Source organism: Mesoplodon bidens (genome assembly GCF_964165515.1).
Source record: "Mesoplodon bidens genome assembly, chromosome: 7".
Lineage (NCBI taxonomy): Eukaryota > Metazoa > Chordata > Mammalia > Artiodactyla > Ziphiidae > Mesoplodon > Mesoplodon bidens.
The window spans coordinates 101510745-101528011 of NC_138164.1; the positions used below are offsets into that span (position 1 = coordinate 101510745).

At 49.2% G+C, this 17267-nt stretch overlaps 1 protein-coding gene across 1 annotated transcript in view; it reads right to left on the minus strand.

Moving 5' to 3' along the window:
• Window positions 1–7114, minus strand: part of SYT13 (synaptotagmin 13) — a gene marked incomplete at both ends in the record, with an annotated part of 36981 nt that extends 29867 nt beyond the window's left edge. Inside the window, one exon of the mRNA XM_081240230.1 lies at window positions 6935–7114. Coding sequence (XP_081096356.1) covers window positions 6935–7114 — 180 coding nt within the window. The remainder of the gene's footprint in view (window positions 1–6934) is intronic.
• Window positions 7115–17267: the final 10153 nt, after the last annotated feature.

The following is a 17267-nucleotide window of genomic DNA, read 5'->3' on the forward strand; positions in this document are numbered from 1 at the left end:
CATAAAGAGAGAAAACCGATTGGTGGTTTCCAGAGGCTGAAGGCAGAGAGAGAGAGGAATAGTGTCTGCTTAATGGGGATGGAGTTTTCTTCAGGGGGAGTAAAAATGTCTTAGAACTAGATGGAGGTAGTGAGTGTCCAACATTGTGAATGTGCTAGATGCTACTGATTCGTATACTTTAAAATGGTTAACTTTATGTGAATTTCACCTTAACTTTAAAAAGCTTTGAAAATAACTGTAGCCTTCACACTGTCAGTACACAGGTCAGTGTCCCTCACGTAGGCCTTAATAAATGTTTGATACCTAAATGAATAAAGGAATGGAGGAACCTGCCCATGGTCTGCAATACCCTGCTTGCCCAGGCTCCTGTCCACCTCCCAGCCTCATCATACACTGAGCATCCTTTCTCTCTGCTCTCCAGGCATACTGACTTTTCCCTGGGCCCTCCTAAGTGCTAGGCTGCCTCCTGTCCCAGGACCTTTGCACGGCCTCATTCCTATCTGAAACCCCTCACACCCCTCCCCATTGCCCTGGTTAACTTCCCGTCCTATGCCAGCTCTCAGCTTGGCCATCACTCCCTCCAGGAAAGCCTTCCCTGACCTGTTCACCTGGATCAGTTCCACCTTACCCTCTCGTAGCACCAGAACTTTCTCTTTAGGTCACTTGCCACCATCACACATTTTCATTGATCTGTGCTCTTCTTCTGCTAACTCTGGTTTCCCCCATTACAATGTAAGTTTCATAAAGGCTGAGAAAGGTCACTGTGTCATTGAGGAGGGGGCGGTTCCTGTATCCCCAGCCCCAGCACAGTACCTGGCACAGGTCTGCACTCAATAAACATAATTGAGAGAGATAGGAGGAAGGAATAGATATAGCTTTTTCATCTGTTTTCCTTTAGAAATCTCCTAACTAACTCATGATTTCTTAACAAATTGGCTATAGGGGGCCCTTTGTATGCACATGTGTGTTGATTCAGACACGTACATTCAGAATCCCTAGTTCTCTTTTTTTATTAAAGCTTTTTTAAAAAAATTAATTTATTTTATTTTATTTATTTTTGGCTGCGTTGGGTCTTCATTGCTGTGCGCGGCCTTTCTCTAGTTGCAGCGAGAGGGGGCTACTCTTCGTTGCGGTGCTCAGACTTCTCGTAGCTGTGGCTTCTCTTGTTGCGGAGCACGGGCTCTAGGCACGCAGGCCTTAGTAGTTGCGGCTTGCTGGCTCAGTAGTTGTGGCTCGCGGCCTCTAGAGAGCAGCCTCTGTAGTTGTGGCGCACGGACTTAGTTGCTCCGCGGCATGTGGGATCTTCCCAGACCAGGGCTTGAACCCATGTCCCCTGCATTGGCAGGTGGATTCTTAACTACTGTGCCACCAGGGAAGTCCAAGAATCCCTTAGTTCTTAAAACCTGTTTCTGTGAAGTTCTTCTCCTCCATCCTCAAAGCAGGGTTTCCCAATGTTAGCAGAAATAAGCTCCGGATGTAGTGAAGGCAGTAACATCAAGGAACAAGTCGGAGATGAGCTGTTACTGGTTTTGGAGAAATTGTAGATCAATAGCATGGACAGTGCAGGGATCATCCACACATATTCTGATTTCTCTCTCTGGTCTCTGACTCTGGGACGGTCAGTCACTCTTTAACTTGTCTCCTCTTCTTTGTCTTCTGGGTCTGCTGCTTCCCCAACCTGCCAGTCTCTCCCCTTCCTTCTGCCTTCAACTTAAGCCCCTCTGATTTCTCGTCCAGGTGTTTCTTCCATTGTGCTCTGATGGGCTCTCTATTCCTCTTCTTGTACCCCAGATAATCCGGGCTAGTATCTGAAAATCTAAAAATGTCAAAAGATGCAGCAGTACTTTCCGCTGGAATTAACAAAAGGTGCTAGTGAACCGTCAATCACATGAAGAGAAGAGCCATGGACATGAATTATCTACATGCTGAACCAGAGGAGAAACTAGAGAGGGAAAAAGATGTGACGGGTCTGGGATCTGCCACCAGGAAGGGATTGATGGACACAGACCAAAAATCCACTTTATGTATGTTTCAAAGGGCCAAGCGTTTCCAATGGGTGTGCGCTCATCTCCTTGAAATAATCTACGCTAATTTCTTGATGCAAAATTCATACTGTCTTCCCCGTTGCTAAGCGACCAGCCCAAACATGTTTACTGTGTAAATTTCTCTGGAGGGCCCAGGGCTGCACCCAGTGCTTGAAGCATGGTGGAAGCAAGAGGCAGCAAAGACATCCAAAACTTTGGGAAAGGTTTCTGCAAATCTTTGACCTGCAAAGATTCATATATTGTAGACACTTTTATGCCATATCTGGGGAAACTCAGTGGCTCAAGTAAAATTTTGACTAGTTTTTTCTGCTAATCTTCAGCCTAGTGGTCAGACGTGTGGGCTCTGGAACCAGAATTCCTAAATTTGATTCCCAGCTCTGCCACTAAGTTACTTAAGTACTCTGTGTTTTACTTTTCCCATGTGTAAAACATAAGTAGGGCTTCCCTGGTGGCGCAGTGGTTGAGAGTCTGCCTGCCGATGCAGGGGACATGGGTTCGTGCCCCGGTCCGGGAGGATCCCACATGCCGTGGAGCGGCTGGGCCCGTGAGCCATGGCCGCTGGGCCTGTGTGTCCGGAGCCTGTGCTCCGCAATGGGAGAGAGCCCACAACAGTGAGGGGCCCGTGTACCACAAAAAAAAAAAAAGGCCACTTCCCTTCTCAACTCTGCTGGAAGGAGGGTAGGATTTTATAGTTTGGTAGTAAGTAGCATTGGGAGCTAGGAGCTTTTGACCACATAACTTCAAGGGGACAGCAGCAGGGTTACTCTGGGAACTCAGAGACTCATTTGAGAAGATTCATGTAAGCAAGGTAAGCACCAGAGGGGAAGAAAGATCAGACCTGAAACGAAAGCTTTCTGAAAACAGGACTGCAACTCGTGCTAAAGTGTCAGGGCACTGAGCCGTGGGAAAGGGCAGTTCCCCTTACTTGCCCTGTAGTTATTTAGGTTTGCCAAAAGGAGGCCTTCCTCTGCAAGGACCCAGAAATGCTGTGAGTGACAGCCTGTGCAGACAAGCATGAAAAGGAAATTCTGGGGGAAGGAACCAGTGGGTCTGGCTGCCTCTTGCTAAGAGATACGGCAGCAGCGGTGAAGCGACGCTGATTACAGACACACAGACACACAGACACACACACACACACACACACACACACACACACACACACACACACACACACACACACACACACACACACACACACACACACACACACACACCGTGTCTGTCTCTCTGCTCTGTCTCCTGGCTCAAGCATCCAGTAACCACTGCATAATAACCGAGCTTTGAAAGCTGGGCTGACCGCAGGGAGGGAGGTCCCAGGTGATACTGCTAAATCACAAGGACAGTGTAGTGAAATTGAATCCCTCTCCTCCCTGGAAAGGCTGCACGCAGGTGAGGGTGAGGGATTGTGTAAGAAGGCAGCATAAAGGGTTCACAGTGTATGTTTCAGAAAAGCCAAGAAAAATTATGAATTGAAGCTAGCTGGAGGCACGAACGGCGGTGACTGAGGGTTTCCACCCTCTGCCCCTCCCACATGGTGGAGATGCTGGATGGATTCCTTCAGCTGTCTGGAGAAGAATGTCTGAAAAGCAGCAAATAAAAGACATAGGACTACAACAGTACATCTAATAAAATCAATCAGGGAAATGGTTATATGTGTGCCGCTTTATTCTTTCATTAAATAATCGGATCTAGCAGGGGATTTAATAAGTACATAATTTAGAAGAGATGAGCATAAATGTTATCGTAAAGCATCTGCAACAGCTGTGATGTGCTCTGAAACTATCTGTGATTTCCCTTGAGGACCAAGTCACAGATATTGCTAATACTCCTGTGGTGTGTTGTTTATACTCCTACTTAGAGAAAATGCTAAGTTTCATGTAGAAGTTAATGAAAAGAAAGATACAATTTTTTCCTCTCCAAGACCAAGAACCCCTTACAGTTTAGCTACAGACTCCTTGTTGGGGTCTGTGAACCTCAGGTTAAGAACCCTCAGGGAAAGCTTCAAAGTTCTTTTCAAAATCACTACAATTCATGACCAGAAATTGGATTCCCAGGCATGGCCAACAAATCCAAGGAATGTTTCCAGCAACCACAATCAGCGACTTATAGAGACATGGGCGGTCACTCTATATCCCAGAGAAATCCCAGTTCTCAGTGGCTACAGGAATCTAGAACCCTCTTCCCCAGCCCCCATGCCCTCTCTGTTTAAGGAACATCTTCAGAGAGCCTTCCTTACCTGACTCTCCTTCTCTTTGTCAACATGTGCCACGCCCATCACCCTGCTGCCATCTGCCACCCCTAATACCCACCTCCTTTACTTTTTTTGAAATGTCAACATAGTGTCTTTTCTCTGTGTACTCTATCTGGGTCAGCAGCTGAATCAGTCTGAGAACAATGGGAGCCAAAACGGTATTGTGAGATCTCAGTTTCATCACATTCACACCTACAGATTCAGCCCCAGGGGCCCAAATCCTTGTCACTGAGGGAACCAAGTGAGGGATGTGAATGGATGGGTCTCACATATCAACAAATGTTTATTGTGTCCCTACGAGCTAGCCCTGGGTTGCACAGTGGTTGCAAAATGCATCCACATTTTAAGAAATAACTCAACGGCTGGGCACTGGGATGCCTTTATTTGTCAACAATTGCTTATTGGGCACCTACTAGGTTCCAGACACTGAGTAGGTGCTGGGAATAAATATTGTACAAGTGAGCAGCTAGGAAAAATCACATCCAACTGTCCCAAGTGCTACAAAAGAATTGGGAAGGTATGGAGAACATATGGGCGGGAGGGCTTTGTTACATGGGGCCGTAGACAAAATCCTCCCTGAGGAGGTAAAATTCTAACAGAAAGAGACCTAAAGGATGAGAAGGAGCCATCTGTGTGAAAAGCCAGAGGAAAATGGGAAGGGTTGATGTCTTCAAGAAGGATCAAAAAATCCAGGGAAGCTGAGGCGGCCCATGATGCGGGCAACTGGCATGAGCTTGGCTGGAGAGGTAAACAATTGCCACATCAAGCAGGTGAGGAAGTAGAGTGGAGTGGCTAACAGCACGGACTCCAGAGCCAGACCAACTTGGCTAGAATCCGGCTCTAAAACTTCTCGAGCTGTGTGGCCTTGGGCAAGTCACTCACCCTCTCCTTAGCTTTTTCAGCTTTAAGTTGGGCTCATCGTATATGTCCTTCATTGAGTTGCTAAATGCATTAAGTGTAAAGCACTTAGAATGGAGCCTGGCACAGAGTACGTGCCAGGCTCCAGTTTGCTGTGTTTGTTCCAAGCTCAGTGAGAAGTTGTGGAGGATTTTAAGCCAGGGAGACACATGATCTTGTTTGTCTTTAACAGATCATTGGCCATTGCGCCATTGCGTGGACTACTGGTCCTCAGTAAGACAAAGAGTTGGAAGGGGCCCCGGAGGTCACTTATACCAACACTGTCCCCAGCGGTTCTCTCTGGGAAGGGGAGGAGACGGTGCCTGAAGAGCCACCACTGTGAAAGGCAGACGAATGGCTGTCCCTGAAGCGTGCCGGATGGGAAGGAGGTTGAGGACCCAACGTCTAGAGAAGAGCTCATCCAACACCCCCTCCTCTGCCCTGTGCCCGCCTGGAGTGGGTAGCCCACTACTCCCATTTCAGATGGTTCTGGGTCCCACATCCCACTGCCCAGTTGGCTCCTGTTCTTGATGGTGTCAATGTCACTTTTCTCGGATTGTAAGTGGGTCAAGGACAGCAGCCATTTCCTTCCATTCTCAGTGACTGACACAGGCCCCGAGCCACTGGGTCTGAGCTTTTGAATAATTAATTGGCAAAAGGAAGGTGGAATCACAGCTTTATAGTGCCTCCCCTGGGACTCTAAGCTCTGGAAGGAATCTAGAGGGCCTTGGGAAGTCATTAAGTCACCCCCTGCCCCAGGGCCTGCCTTCCTCCAGTCTTGTCTTTCCAGCCAGACTTCCTCCCGGGTCTCCAGAGGACATTTTGCACTCGCCCCCTTGGGAATGTGTCCTGGAGATCACAGCCCATGTAGCACTGTCCTTCCAAACCTTTCCCAGACCCCTTCTGCTGCTCTGTACAATGGGGACACCACCCATTTCCTGCCCAGAGAGTCTCTGGAGACAAGCTGAGGCATGGGACAAAAGCCCTCCTGTCTCCAGGGGCATCTCCAGACACACCTTCGGGGAGGTCTCAGCTACTCGCTCAGTCTGGCTGGAGCTGAGAGCTGCTAGGACAGGGTGAGGGTCCTCCAGGCCCCTCCATATTCATCTGCCTCTCCAGACCCCAGGCACACCCAGCCCAACTGCCCCTCCCCAGCTCCCACTGCAGCGACAGCGGCCACCTCCTCTCTGGATTGTGGTGGATTTCCCCCTTCTCGACTCTGTCAATGCTCTCCCTGTGCCAGCCCGCACCTGCCCCCCTGTCCTCCCTCTCACAAGACCCCCTTCTTCTTCCCCCCAATTCGAGCTTCTCTTTCTGCCCATTCCCTTCTCAGTCTCCCCTAACCCTCACAGCCCGCTCCCCCAGCCCCCTCACAGCGTCCCGGTCTTATCACTCCTCCCAGATCCCCACGCTCGCCTCCCAGCCCCCAGCTCCCCTCCCAGCCCCATTCCCATCCAAGCCCGCTTTCCCATTCCCTCCCATGCCCGCCCCTTTAGCGTTCGCTGTCCCGGTTCCTCTCCTGTCCCCCCCATACCCTTCATTATCCTCCCCGACCCCTCCTCCACCCCCAGGCCTTCAGCATCCCCCCCACCAGGGTCCCCGAGCACGTCCGCCGTCCCCACACCCCGCCATGCTCTATCGCGCAAAGAAGAACGCCGACCATTCCCTGCCACCCACTCCCGCGCCGCTGCCCGGGAGACCCCACCCGGCCCGGGGAGACCAAGGCGCCGCCCCCGCTCACCTGCTGGGACCGGAGCACGCCGGGCTTCGCCTTCTCCGGATCGGGGTCCAGGTCCCGCTGCAGCACCCCCTTCTTGGGATGCATGTGCCGGCACAGGCAGGTGACCCCGCACAGCGCGAGGATGCTGGTGGCCGTGCCCAGCGTGGCGCCCAGCGCGATCACGGGCACCGACAGCACCATGGTGCCCGCTCCCCGCGCGGGGCTCTGTCCCGCCGCCGCGCACCTCCCGGGCCTGGGATCCGGGCGCGCCAGCCGCTCTCCAGCCGCTGGAGGGGCGGGGAGGGAGGGCGGCTCGAGGACGTCAGAGCAGGAGGCTGGACCCGGAGCGAGCTGGTGCGCCCGCACTCAGCTCCGCGTCAACCAGCGTCCCTCCCCTCCAGCATGTGACCGGACCCCCGACCCTAACCGGAGCCGGAGCCGTTCAGGTGGAAGGAACGTGAGGGTCGTCTCGGGCCATCCTTCACGCTTTACGTAGAAGGACACTTGGGTCCCAGAAGGGCAGGAGCTGGCCAAGGTCACACTGTGCGTTAGGTTAGCAGGGAAACCGGGGCTCAAACCCAGGCCTGAGACTCCGTCGGGGTAGGGGGTCATTTTACCAGACTGCTAACCCTTTGTTCAACCTCTCTGGCCGAGGAGTCTGGAAAATCAACAGGAGCTTTTTCTAACACACAAAGCTGGAGATTTCCTATCTCCCAAACTTGCTGTGTGTTTACCACCAGGGAGAGGGGCTGTACCGCGTCCTGGTGGAGATGATTGCAATGATTCTTTTCACATCTGCACTTCCTTTAGCCGTGACCCGGTAATCTACCTTTTTTTTTTTTTTTTTTTGCGGTACGAGGGCCTCTCACTGTTGCGGAGCACAGGCTCCGGACGCACAGGCTCAGCGGCCATGGCTCACGGGCCCAGCCGCTCCACGGCATGTGGGATCTTCCCGGACGGGGGCACGAACCCATATCCCCTGCATCGGCAGGCGGACTCTCAACCACTGAGCCACCAGGGAAGCCCAATCTACCATTATTACCTAATCAGATTTGCAGATATTCTCATCTCCATTTACAGATGAGGAAGCCGGAGGCTCAGAGGGGATGTGGGGCAGCTAGAAAAATCCAGTCATCCTGAACCCAAACTCAGGTATGCAGATTCCAAGTCCACATGCCACCCTCAAGGAAAGGACTTCTCTTAGAATGATAAAAGAGTATCACATGCAGCAGCTAGGAGTACACACTTTGATTCAGAGAGGGGGAAAATAAGTGTGCTTAGAGTGAGGGGAAATTAGAATTCCAGGCATGAGGAGGACTGTCTTAAATCACAAAACAGGGATTTCCAGTGTTTTTCATTATGCAGGGTTTCGTTTAATTCAGCAAGCATTTGCTGTGAGTCGGCTGTGCTCTAAGCATGCTGGACATGTGTGAGAAGAAGTAGAGGTGATTTCATTTGAAACAGGGTTCTCAACTTCCCGTGAAGCTGATGACTCCCAAATCTATGATCATTCCAACCAAACCTTTTCTGCTGAGCCCAAGACATGACCACCATCTGGTACCTCCCAGTGTTTGTCATCTACTTCTGCAGAATAAACCCATGATGTGGTAAATAAACCCAAGAACGATTCTTTTGTGACTTCTCATGTTGACTGGGCTCAGCTGGGCGGTTTTCCTACTCAACTTGATATCTTCTGGGGCATCCAAGATGGCATACCTCATGGCAAGCAGTAGGTGCTGGCTGCTGCCCAGAGCACAACTGGGCTGTGTATTGAGCACTTGGGTTCTCCTCCACGTGGCTGGAGCTTCTCACAGCATGGCAGCCAGGTTCTAAGAAGGAAGCAGAAGCTGCCAGTTCTCTTAAGGTCTGGGTTCAGCAGTCTTAGAACATTGTTTCTTTGGTCAAAACAATAGTCTCCCTCTAATCCTTTCCCTACAGGGCATCAAAAAGGATGTTTCTGAAATGCAGAGCGGATCCTGTCACGCACATGCATAAAAGTTTTCAAAGTTTCTGCAGCAATAAACCCGAGAGACTCCAGTTGAATCCAGAGCCCTTTGTGATGTGATACCTGCCCTCTACATACTTCCCAACCTGCCCTCGAGCCCAAGACAGTCCTGGGGACATGGGATTCATTCAGCAAATGAATACCGTTAGAGCCTCCATTCTATCACCCATGGGTGCACGCAGCAGGCACTCAGGAACTGTTGAAAAGGGTGAATGGTTCACATGATCTCATGCAGGACTTCCAGTGGCTCAAGAGGAATCCCATTTGCTAAATGAGCTTCATTTGATTAAACGGACTCTTTTGCAAGTATTCATTTTGTGCCTGCTGTATGCCAGGCATATTTTCCTACTGAGCTTCATTTGCTGCCAGCTGTGGAGCTGAAGTGCCTCTTTCCCTGGTGGTAGAGTTAGCATTCTCTCTCATAAGAGCTTCCCTGGGAGGTTTTCTTGGCTCCCGGGCCTGGCAATGCAAAATGTTCTGGGGAAATAAGATGTTTAATTAATGCTCTCAGTCCGGATTTCCCATGCCTGAGCTGGTCCCCTGGGAGAACTTCAATGCCACCTAACAAGATCTGGGGTGGGGGTGAGGGAAAGGATGAAGAACACTTAATACCAGACATTTCCTGATGGAGATCAGACATCTGTCATGTGGTCCTCTGTTACTATGGTTACTGAGATGTTAGCAGCTGCAATGACCTTCATTTTTAACAGGAAGAGGGACCCCAGCCCAAGTAGAGCAGCTGGGCTTTTGCCTCTTTCACACACAGTGAACCCATGGCAAAGCTAGGCTAGACCTCAGGAGATTTGAAACACAGTTAAGTCATTAGGACTCTGGGTCACCCTGGCTACATCTCATCAAAGATGTGACTTTTGCTTCTTGGTTACTGATATCCAGGCAGCAGCCCTTAATGACAACTCTCTAAGAAAATGCATTAGTGGGATCCTTTGAAAAATGAGATCGTCTCTATTGAGAAAGGCCGTTGAGAGAGTTGGCTAAACACAGAGTCTGAGGATGAGGCTTGCAAATAATTGGAACGCTGGGGCCACCAGACTGCCAAGGGAAGACAGAGCAGGATGCTTGTGGGGGCTTCTGGAAGGCTGAGGAGTAGATCTCTGACAGTTCCCCAGCCTCTTGATGAGGATACCACCGTTGTGATTTTGATGGATATTTTACTTGCTGGATGCTGGATGTTGTTGTTTAAATATTCTGAGCAACTGCTTTGAATTTCTAAGATACTAAAATGCTTTTATCTGTGGGGAAGGATTTCAAATGTAAGAGGTACTCTTATTTAGCAAACATTTATGGTGTCTGCCTATAGTGTTAGGCAGAAGGGAGGAAATATACAAACAGAACAACTGGAATTTAACGTCAGAAGGATTTCAGAGATCACTGTGTGGAATCCTTTCATTTTTCCAAGAGGAAACCTGGGGCCCAGAGAGATTGTGGCTGGCCGCAGGGTAGAAGGAGTTAATGGCGGAGCTGGGAAGGTGTTTTACGTTACGGTAGATTAGGCTGTGCCACAATAAAAAATAACTTCAAACCTCAGGTATTAATTCAATAAAAGTATATCTTGCTCCTATCATAGTTTAAGGAGGGTCAGGGGACCTGTGTGAGCAGTTCATCTCTAATCAGTGACGCAGGAATTTGGGCTTTTTCTGTCTTGTAACTCCTTTGCTTCCAGACATGCAGACAGAGAAAAGAGAGGGAATTGAAGACCACTCGTGACATTTCAGAGGCCATGGCTGGAAACAGTACATGGCTTTCTCCCCACTGATCAGTCAGAATTTGATAACATGACATCCCATAACATGACAGAGGAGACTGGGAAATACAGAGGAGAAACAAGCAAAAGTTGTCTTTGCCACAGAAGCCAGAGCTTAGGACTCCCTGTCCAGTGCATATTTCTCTAACTTCATTCACTCACTCAACAACATTTTTGAGTTTCTACCATGTACCAGGCACCGTGCTCAGTGATAGAACAAAGCTAGGGGACAAAACCAAACGTGGTCTCTCTTGCCATGGAGTTTACATTCCCACGGGAAAGACAGACAATAATCATTCATCACACAAGTACATGTGAAATGACAACTGTGATACAAGCTAAGAAGGAGAGTTTCAAGGTTGAGATTTGACTTTGAGACACCAAAGAAGGCTTCCCAGAGGGAGTAGCACTTGGACTTCGGTCTAAAAGAGTTAAGTTAATGCAGCTAAGAAGGAGGAGTGTTCTAGGCAGAGAAACAGTACATGCAGGGACCCTGTGATGGAACTGCACAGCGGGCAGGGGGCAGCAGTGTGCTGGCCAACCAGCTGGGGGGCAGGGATTGATTTTTAGCATTTGTTGATTTCTCTGGTGTAAATACTTCCACCATGGTCAATTTCCAGCTGCCAAAAGATTCCTGAGTATTCACCAATAGGAGCGGCTCCAGCACACAACTGGCAGAAGCTCCGTGTGAGATGAGCCTGGAGGGAGAGGTGCGGGCCGGGCTACAGGGCCTGTGGGCCATGAGGGAGGGGCACTAAGTGTTTTCAGGCAGGGGAGCATGATGTGATCAGATTCGTGGGGTTTTTTTTGGTTTTTTGGGGGGGTTAGCGGGCCTCTCACCGTTATGGCCTCTCCCGTTGTGGAGCACAGGCTCCAGACGCGCAGGCTCAGCGGCCATGGCTCACGGGCCCAGCCGCTCGGCGGCATGTGGGATCTTCCCGGACCGGGGCACGAACCCGTGTCCCCTGCATCGACAGGCGGACTCTCAACCACTGTGCCACCAGGGAAGCCCCAGATTCGTGTTTTGAAAAGACTCTTCTGGCTGCAGTATTGAGCACAGATGGAAGAGGGACCATGTGGATGCTGGTGCACTGGAGAGGAGGCCACAGAGGGCATCCAGGAGAGGGCTGCCAAGCTTCCTCCACGACACATAGAGCCGTATGATGGGCCGGCACTGTCTGTGGCATGAGCAGAGGGAGGTATGGGGGGCCAGTCACTTTCCCTCTCTGCCGGAGCCCACTTTTCAGCTCTGCCTTGTTAGCTCGCTCATTTGGTGACCTTGTGGTTCTCCAAGCTGGACCACTGCTAACTGGATGTTCCCCAAGCCCTGGGCCCCGCTAAAGGCAAGATGTGCAGTAGGAAGCTGCCTGGGATAAGGGGGTGGGTATCCTGGCCCCCAGCTGAGTGATGCAGCCCCCGGAGGGCTAGACACTGGGAGAGGGGCAAGGAGGTGAGGGGCTCCATCGAGGTCCAGGAGTGAGGCCCACTCCCAGGACAACTGCCGCCAGCTTTGAGCAATTCTGGGGCCACATCAAAAGGCAGAAAGGAGGAAAGGGTTGGATCTGTGGGCCCCTGATACAGAAATCCAAGTCGGCGAAAGATAGAAAAATATTCTGGAGTTGAGCAAATCACAGCCTTGCTTATTGACCACTGCTGATGCCACGTGCCCTGGCAGGTCACCTTCAACAACCCAGTGTTCTTTCAAACCCCCGATTCCATATCAGCACACGATGAAGCAACATATTCTTGTTCTTAGGGGTAGAGCTCCTCAACTACATCCAATATCTCATGGAGCTGACCTAATGGCTCCCTTTCTCTCTAGATTTCTGGAATATATGAAGATGACGGTGCTTTGTCTGGAGGGTTTTTCCTGCCTGGCTGGGAGGAAAAATTGAACAAAAGCTATTTCCTTCTTCAGAAAAGTGTTTGTATGCAATATATATGAAGTTTTGTATGTAACTCTAAATTGTTCAAGGACCATGTGACACCTTCTAGAAGTTCATGGACCCCAGAACCCCAGAGAAATCTTTGGCATGACTGAAAGAATAGTGGACTTGAAATCAGAAGAAACAGATTCAATTCCCTTGTCTGTGTTCACTAGACTATATGATCCACTGGCAGATAAGCTTAAGTTTTCTGAGCCTTGATTTCCTTATCTGTAAAATGGGGACAATCATCTTCACTTCATGAAGATGTTGTGAGGATAATCTAAACCTGTGTAAATAATAGAGGATATTCAATGAATATTAAAATGATCCCATTTGCTCCAGACCTTTTAATTTATCAATAAAACAGCTTAGCTTAGTGGAAAGAGTAGTTATTGAGGTCCCACAGGTATGTTTTATTCTATCTTGGTTGCTTATGAACTGAGAGACCCTGGATAGATTTGTCAGCTTAACCTGCTTGAGCTTTAGTTTTTTCATTTGTAAAATAAGTGTGGTATATTTGCAGAGGTGGCTGCAATTATTCCCCTTCCTTTGCTCATACTTCTTTGCAGTAGTATGACTTTCCAAAAAAGTGAGGGTCTCTTGCTCCATGCCTTCATCTGGGCTGGTCTTGTGACTTAATTTGGCTGATAGACTGGTGGAGATGACATTGTGCCAATTCTAAGCCTAGGCCTAAGGAGAACTTGGATGCTTCCACTCTCTGTCATGGAATCCTGTCCAGCCAGCATGTGAAGAAGCCCAGGCTGGCCTTTTGGAGGATGAGCGATCAAGTGGCCCAGTTGTCTGCATGACCCCAGCCCACACAGAAGCAGAGCTGTGCAGCTGCCTGGCAACTTGCCACAGACACAGGACTGAGCCCAGGCAACACTAGAAGAACCACTCAGCTGAGCCCAGCCAACGTGCCAATCCACAGAATTAGGAGCTAAATGAAGATTATGAGTCACTTTAAGCCACTGACTTTTGAAGTGTTTGTTCCACATCAAGAACTTCAAGTGGTAGATGATATTTTAGCACTCACAGAATTAATGGGAAGATGTGGAAGACACCTAGCACAGGGCCTGGTGCACAGAAGTGGTGTGATGAATGACTTTGATCATTATTCCTGGCTCCCGAAGGCAACCTTGCCAAGCACTTTCAGCAATGCCTGATGGGTGCACTAGCCCATTAATAATCGTGTAAGAATCAATCCTGGGGACCCAAATACTTAAAATGGTAAGTAATAGCTCTCTAATGCAACCTCCACGGAACCAACTTTCCAGATTAGTCCAAGCCCTCCAGTCCCGTTGTGTTCATCTCCAAATCTTTTTATGCCAGTTGATCTCATTATTGAATTATATACTTTAATTACTTTATATGTCAACTAATGAGATAGAAGCGTGAAGAGAAATACTTTGGAAAGACCTATAAAGGTAAGTTGCCTTCAGAACTTCTATTATGATAAGTATCAGCAAGTTATCAGCAAAGGGTTGGGGGGAATTGTAAAATTCTAGGATTCTGCCGTCAAACTGTTAGGCAAGTGTATCTAAACTCTTCCTCCACTGTAAAGAAAGTGAGACTGGACATCACAGGTGACCCATCATGGTGTGTACAAAAGGAAACTGTGTTGGGCTTCCCTGGTGGCGCGGTGGTTGGGAGTCTACCTGCCGATGCAGGGGACGCGGGTTCGTGCCCCGGTCTGGGAGGATCCCACATGCCGTGGAGCGGCTGGGCCCGTGAGCCATGGCCGCTGAGCCTGCGCATCCGGAGCCTGTGCTCCGCGGCGGGAGAGGCCACCACAGTGAGAGGCCCACGTACCGCAAAAAAAAAAAAAAAGGAAACGGTGTTAACGTTTATGAAGTGCTTCCTACATGTCATGCAGGGCTCTGAGCATTTTATCTGTACTAATACGTTTCAGAAACTTTAAGAAAGATGGCACGGAACTCTAATTAACAAGAGATGGGATAAATAATAAAAACTATGATTTACATTAAAATAGAATCCTTAAGTTGTGTGTGCCATTTTTAACTTTTTATTGAAGTATGACCCATGGGCAATAAGAGCACGGATCGTAAGTATAACTTAGTTCATTTTACAAAGTGAACACACCCGTTCTATCCAGCACCCAGACCAAAACACAGAAGAAAGCTCACACCCCAGGAGTTCTTTGTGCATTGTTTTCTAGGATTCCCCATTTTAACCGGCGTTTTTAGATGGGCCCAGCAGCCCTGGTTCCCAAAGTGTCAGACTTAAACAAGCTTCCCCGGGATAGTAAGGGGGGCTGTGAAGAGGAGCCGCCAGTGCTGTCCACGGATGGGAGGATGCTGCCACCTGGAGGACACAGGGGGAATGGACTCTCCCTTCCAGGGCTTCACTCCCTGCATCACCCTCTTTCTCCCTGAGGCCTCTCAGTTCTAAAATGACCAGCCCTCTGCCCTTTGCCCCATCACACCCTACTCCCCTTTCCTGCCTTACTTTTAACATTATTTAATAGTCCACATAATTTTCCTTACCTTTCTTATCTGTCTTGATGGTCTGAGTCTCCACTTTGGAATATAGGCCTTAGGAAGGTAGGGATATGGGTCTGTGCTATCCGCTGATGTATCCCAGCCCTGTAACAGTACTTGGCACATAATAGCACCTCAGTAAATATGGTGAGTGGGCAAAGAGGACCCTGATCTGCCCCACAGCCCTGCCTGTGGGCCTTGACCCAAGCCCTGAGGCTTTGCTGTGCCTTCATGCACAGCCCTATGCAAATTCCCTTCACCACTCCACTCCCTCCACCCCCGGCCCTATTCCCACCCTTGGGAGGGCCTGGAACCCCTGGATACCTGGTCTGCAGCAGTCTGGGCCAGTGGTCAGGCTGGTAAGTAGTACCATGAGTGGTCAAGCCAGAGGGTGGCACCAGCTACCTCAGAGGGAATCCAGGTCCCATTAGAGAACCAGCTGGGTGGCCCCTGGCAAAGCACTTTATCTTAATGAGGCTCAGTTTTTGACATCTGTAAACGGAGAGAATTAAGTAATATAACGGATGGGAAGTGCTTGGCCCCATGGTTAGCACTGGACTGTTAAAAAGTATTACCTTTCTATTGAAATGCTAGGGCTGAAAGGAAAACTAGAGGTCATATGGCCCAGGAGAAGCATTGTTTTTTGTTGTTATTGAAAAACATTTCCCCACACACAGTTTTATGTGGAAATTCAACTTGTGAACCAAAGCCAAGCTGCTCTGGTAGAAGGGGGAGCGGGGAGAAGAATCACGTGGGGCCTACATTACACAGCAGCACCTCCGAGGAGCTTCAAAGCTGCTCCTAAGCACCCATGAAGCCACTGATGGTGGTTGATACCCTCATTTCACAGGTGGGGACACCAAGTTCCAGAGAGGAGAAGGGCCTTGTCCGGGTCACAGGACGTGGTAGCTGAGCTGGGCCGAGCTTCCAGACCTTGTGACTTCACATCCAGGGTTCCCCCCAGGCTCTCCTGCTGCCCCCCAGACCTTTCACAAATTTATTTTTTGGCTGTTTAGTGAAGGGCCTAAGGGGTCCTCATGAAGAAGAATATCCTTTCCCCTCATTCAAATCACCTTGAGCTTCCACGTGGAGGTAGAGCAGGAGGAAGTGGAGAGGTGTTTTGGAGGAGACTTAATGCCATGTTGGAGAAGAAATCTCAGAGGCAAAGTCAAGTTGCTGAATTTGAGGACCTCTGTAGACAAAGCCAGGGTCAATCTGATGTCACAGAGTGAAGACACCAAAGGAGGTTTGGGGAATTATTGTGAAACAAAATTGAATGATCAGTGAAAAGTACTTTGAAGGTAGCTAAGTGCTGAATAAATAACAAAACATTTATTGTCATCAATATCATCTTGACACTTTATATTAATCAACAGGCCTGGAAGGGATTCTAATTAGGAGAATTAATGCTATGAATAAAAACCGTGAATAAAAATGACAAAATGCCAATTTCTGGGCCCCATCTCTACTAAGGAGGCTGCTTTGGGGTCACTGGTGCACCAGTGTTAAAGATGAATGAGATCTCTCCCTTACTTTGCTGCTCATAAGGAAAATTCCTTACCATCTTTTGCTCTGGTTCTGTCAGAGAATTGAGAGTTATTTCTTGATTGTCTGTCACACTAATTACATTCTAGGTGTTACCTTCAAAATTTGAAGTGTTCATAGTTAACAAAAGTATCTCAGAAAGGAATGAAGGTGACGTCCCCTCTTTTCTATAATTATAGCAAGAGTGAGGCCTTTCTTCTGCAAATAATCTTATTTGATACTATGTAAAACTGAGATCATTTATGAAGATACCAATCTTGGTTCCATGCATTGTGGAGACTGGTGGATGTGCCTGTTAATCTCCAAAGATGACCATCAATTCCTTCCCTCCCCACCATTGCTAGCTGCCCCACATCGAGAGGTGGAGTCTATTTCCCTCACCTTTGATGCGGGCTGGCCCTGGTGATTTGCTGGACAACAGAATGCCTGGTAGTGATGTTCTGAGACTTCCAAGACTAAATCATAGGAAACCTCCCAGCTTCTGCCTGGGCCTCTTGGAATGCTCACTGGGGATACTCCCTCTAGGAGCCCAGCTTCCAAATTCTGGGAAAGCCACGTACATGGAGAAGCCTTGTATAGAAGCTCCAGTCAACAGCCCAGCCGAGCTCCCAGC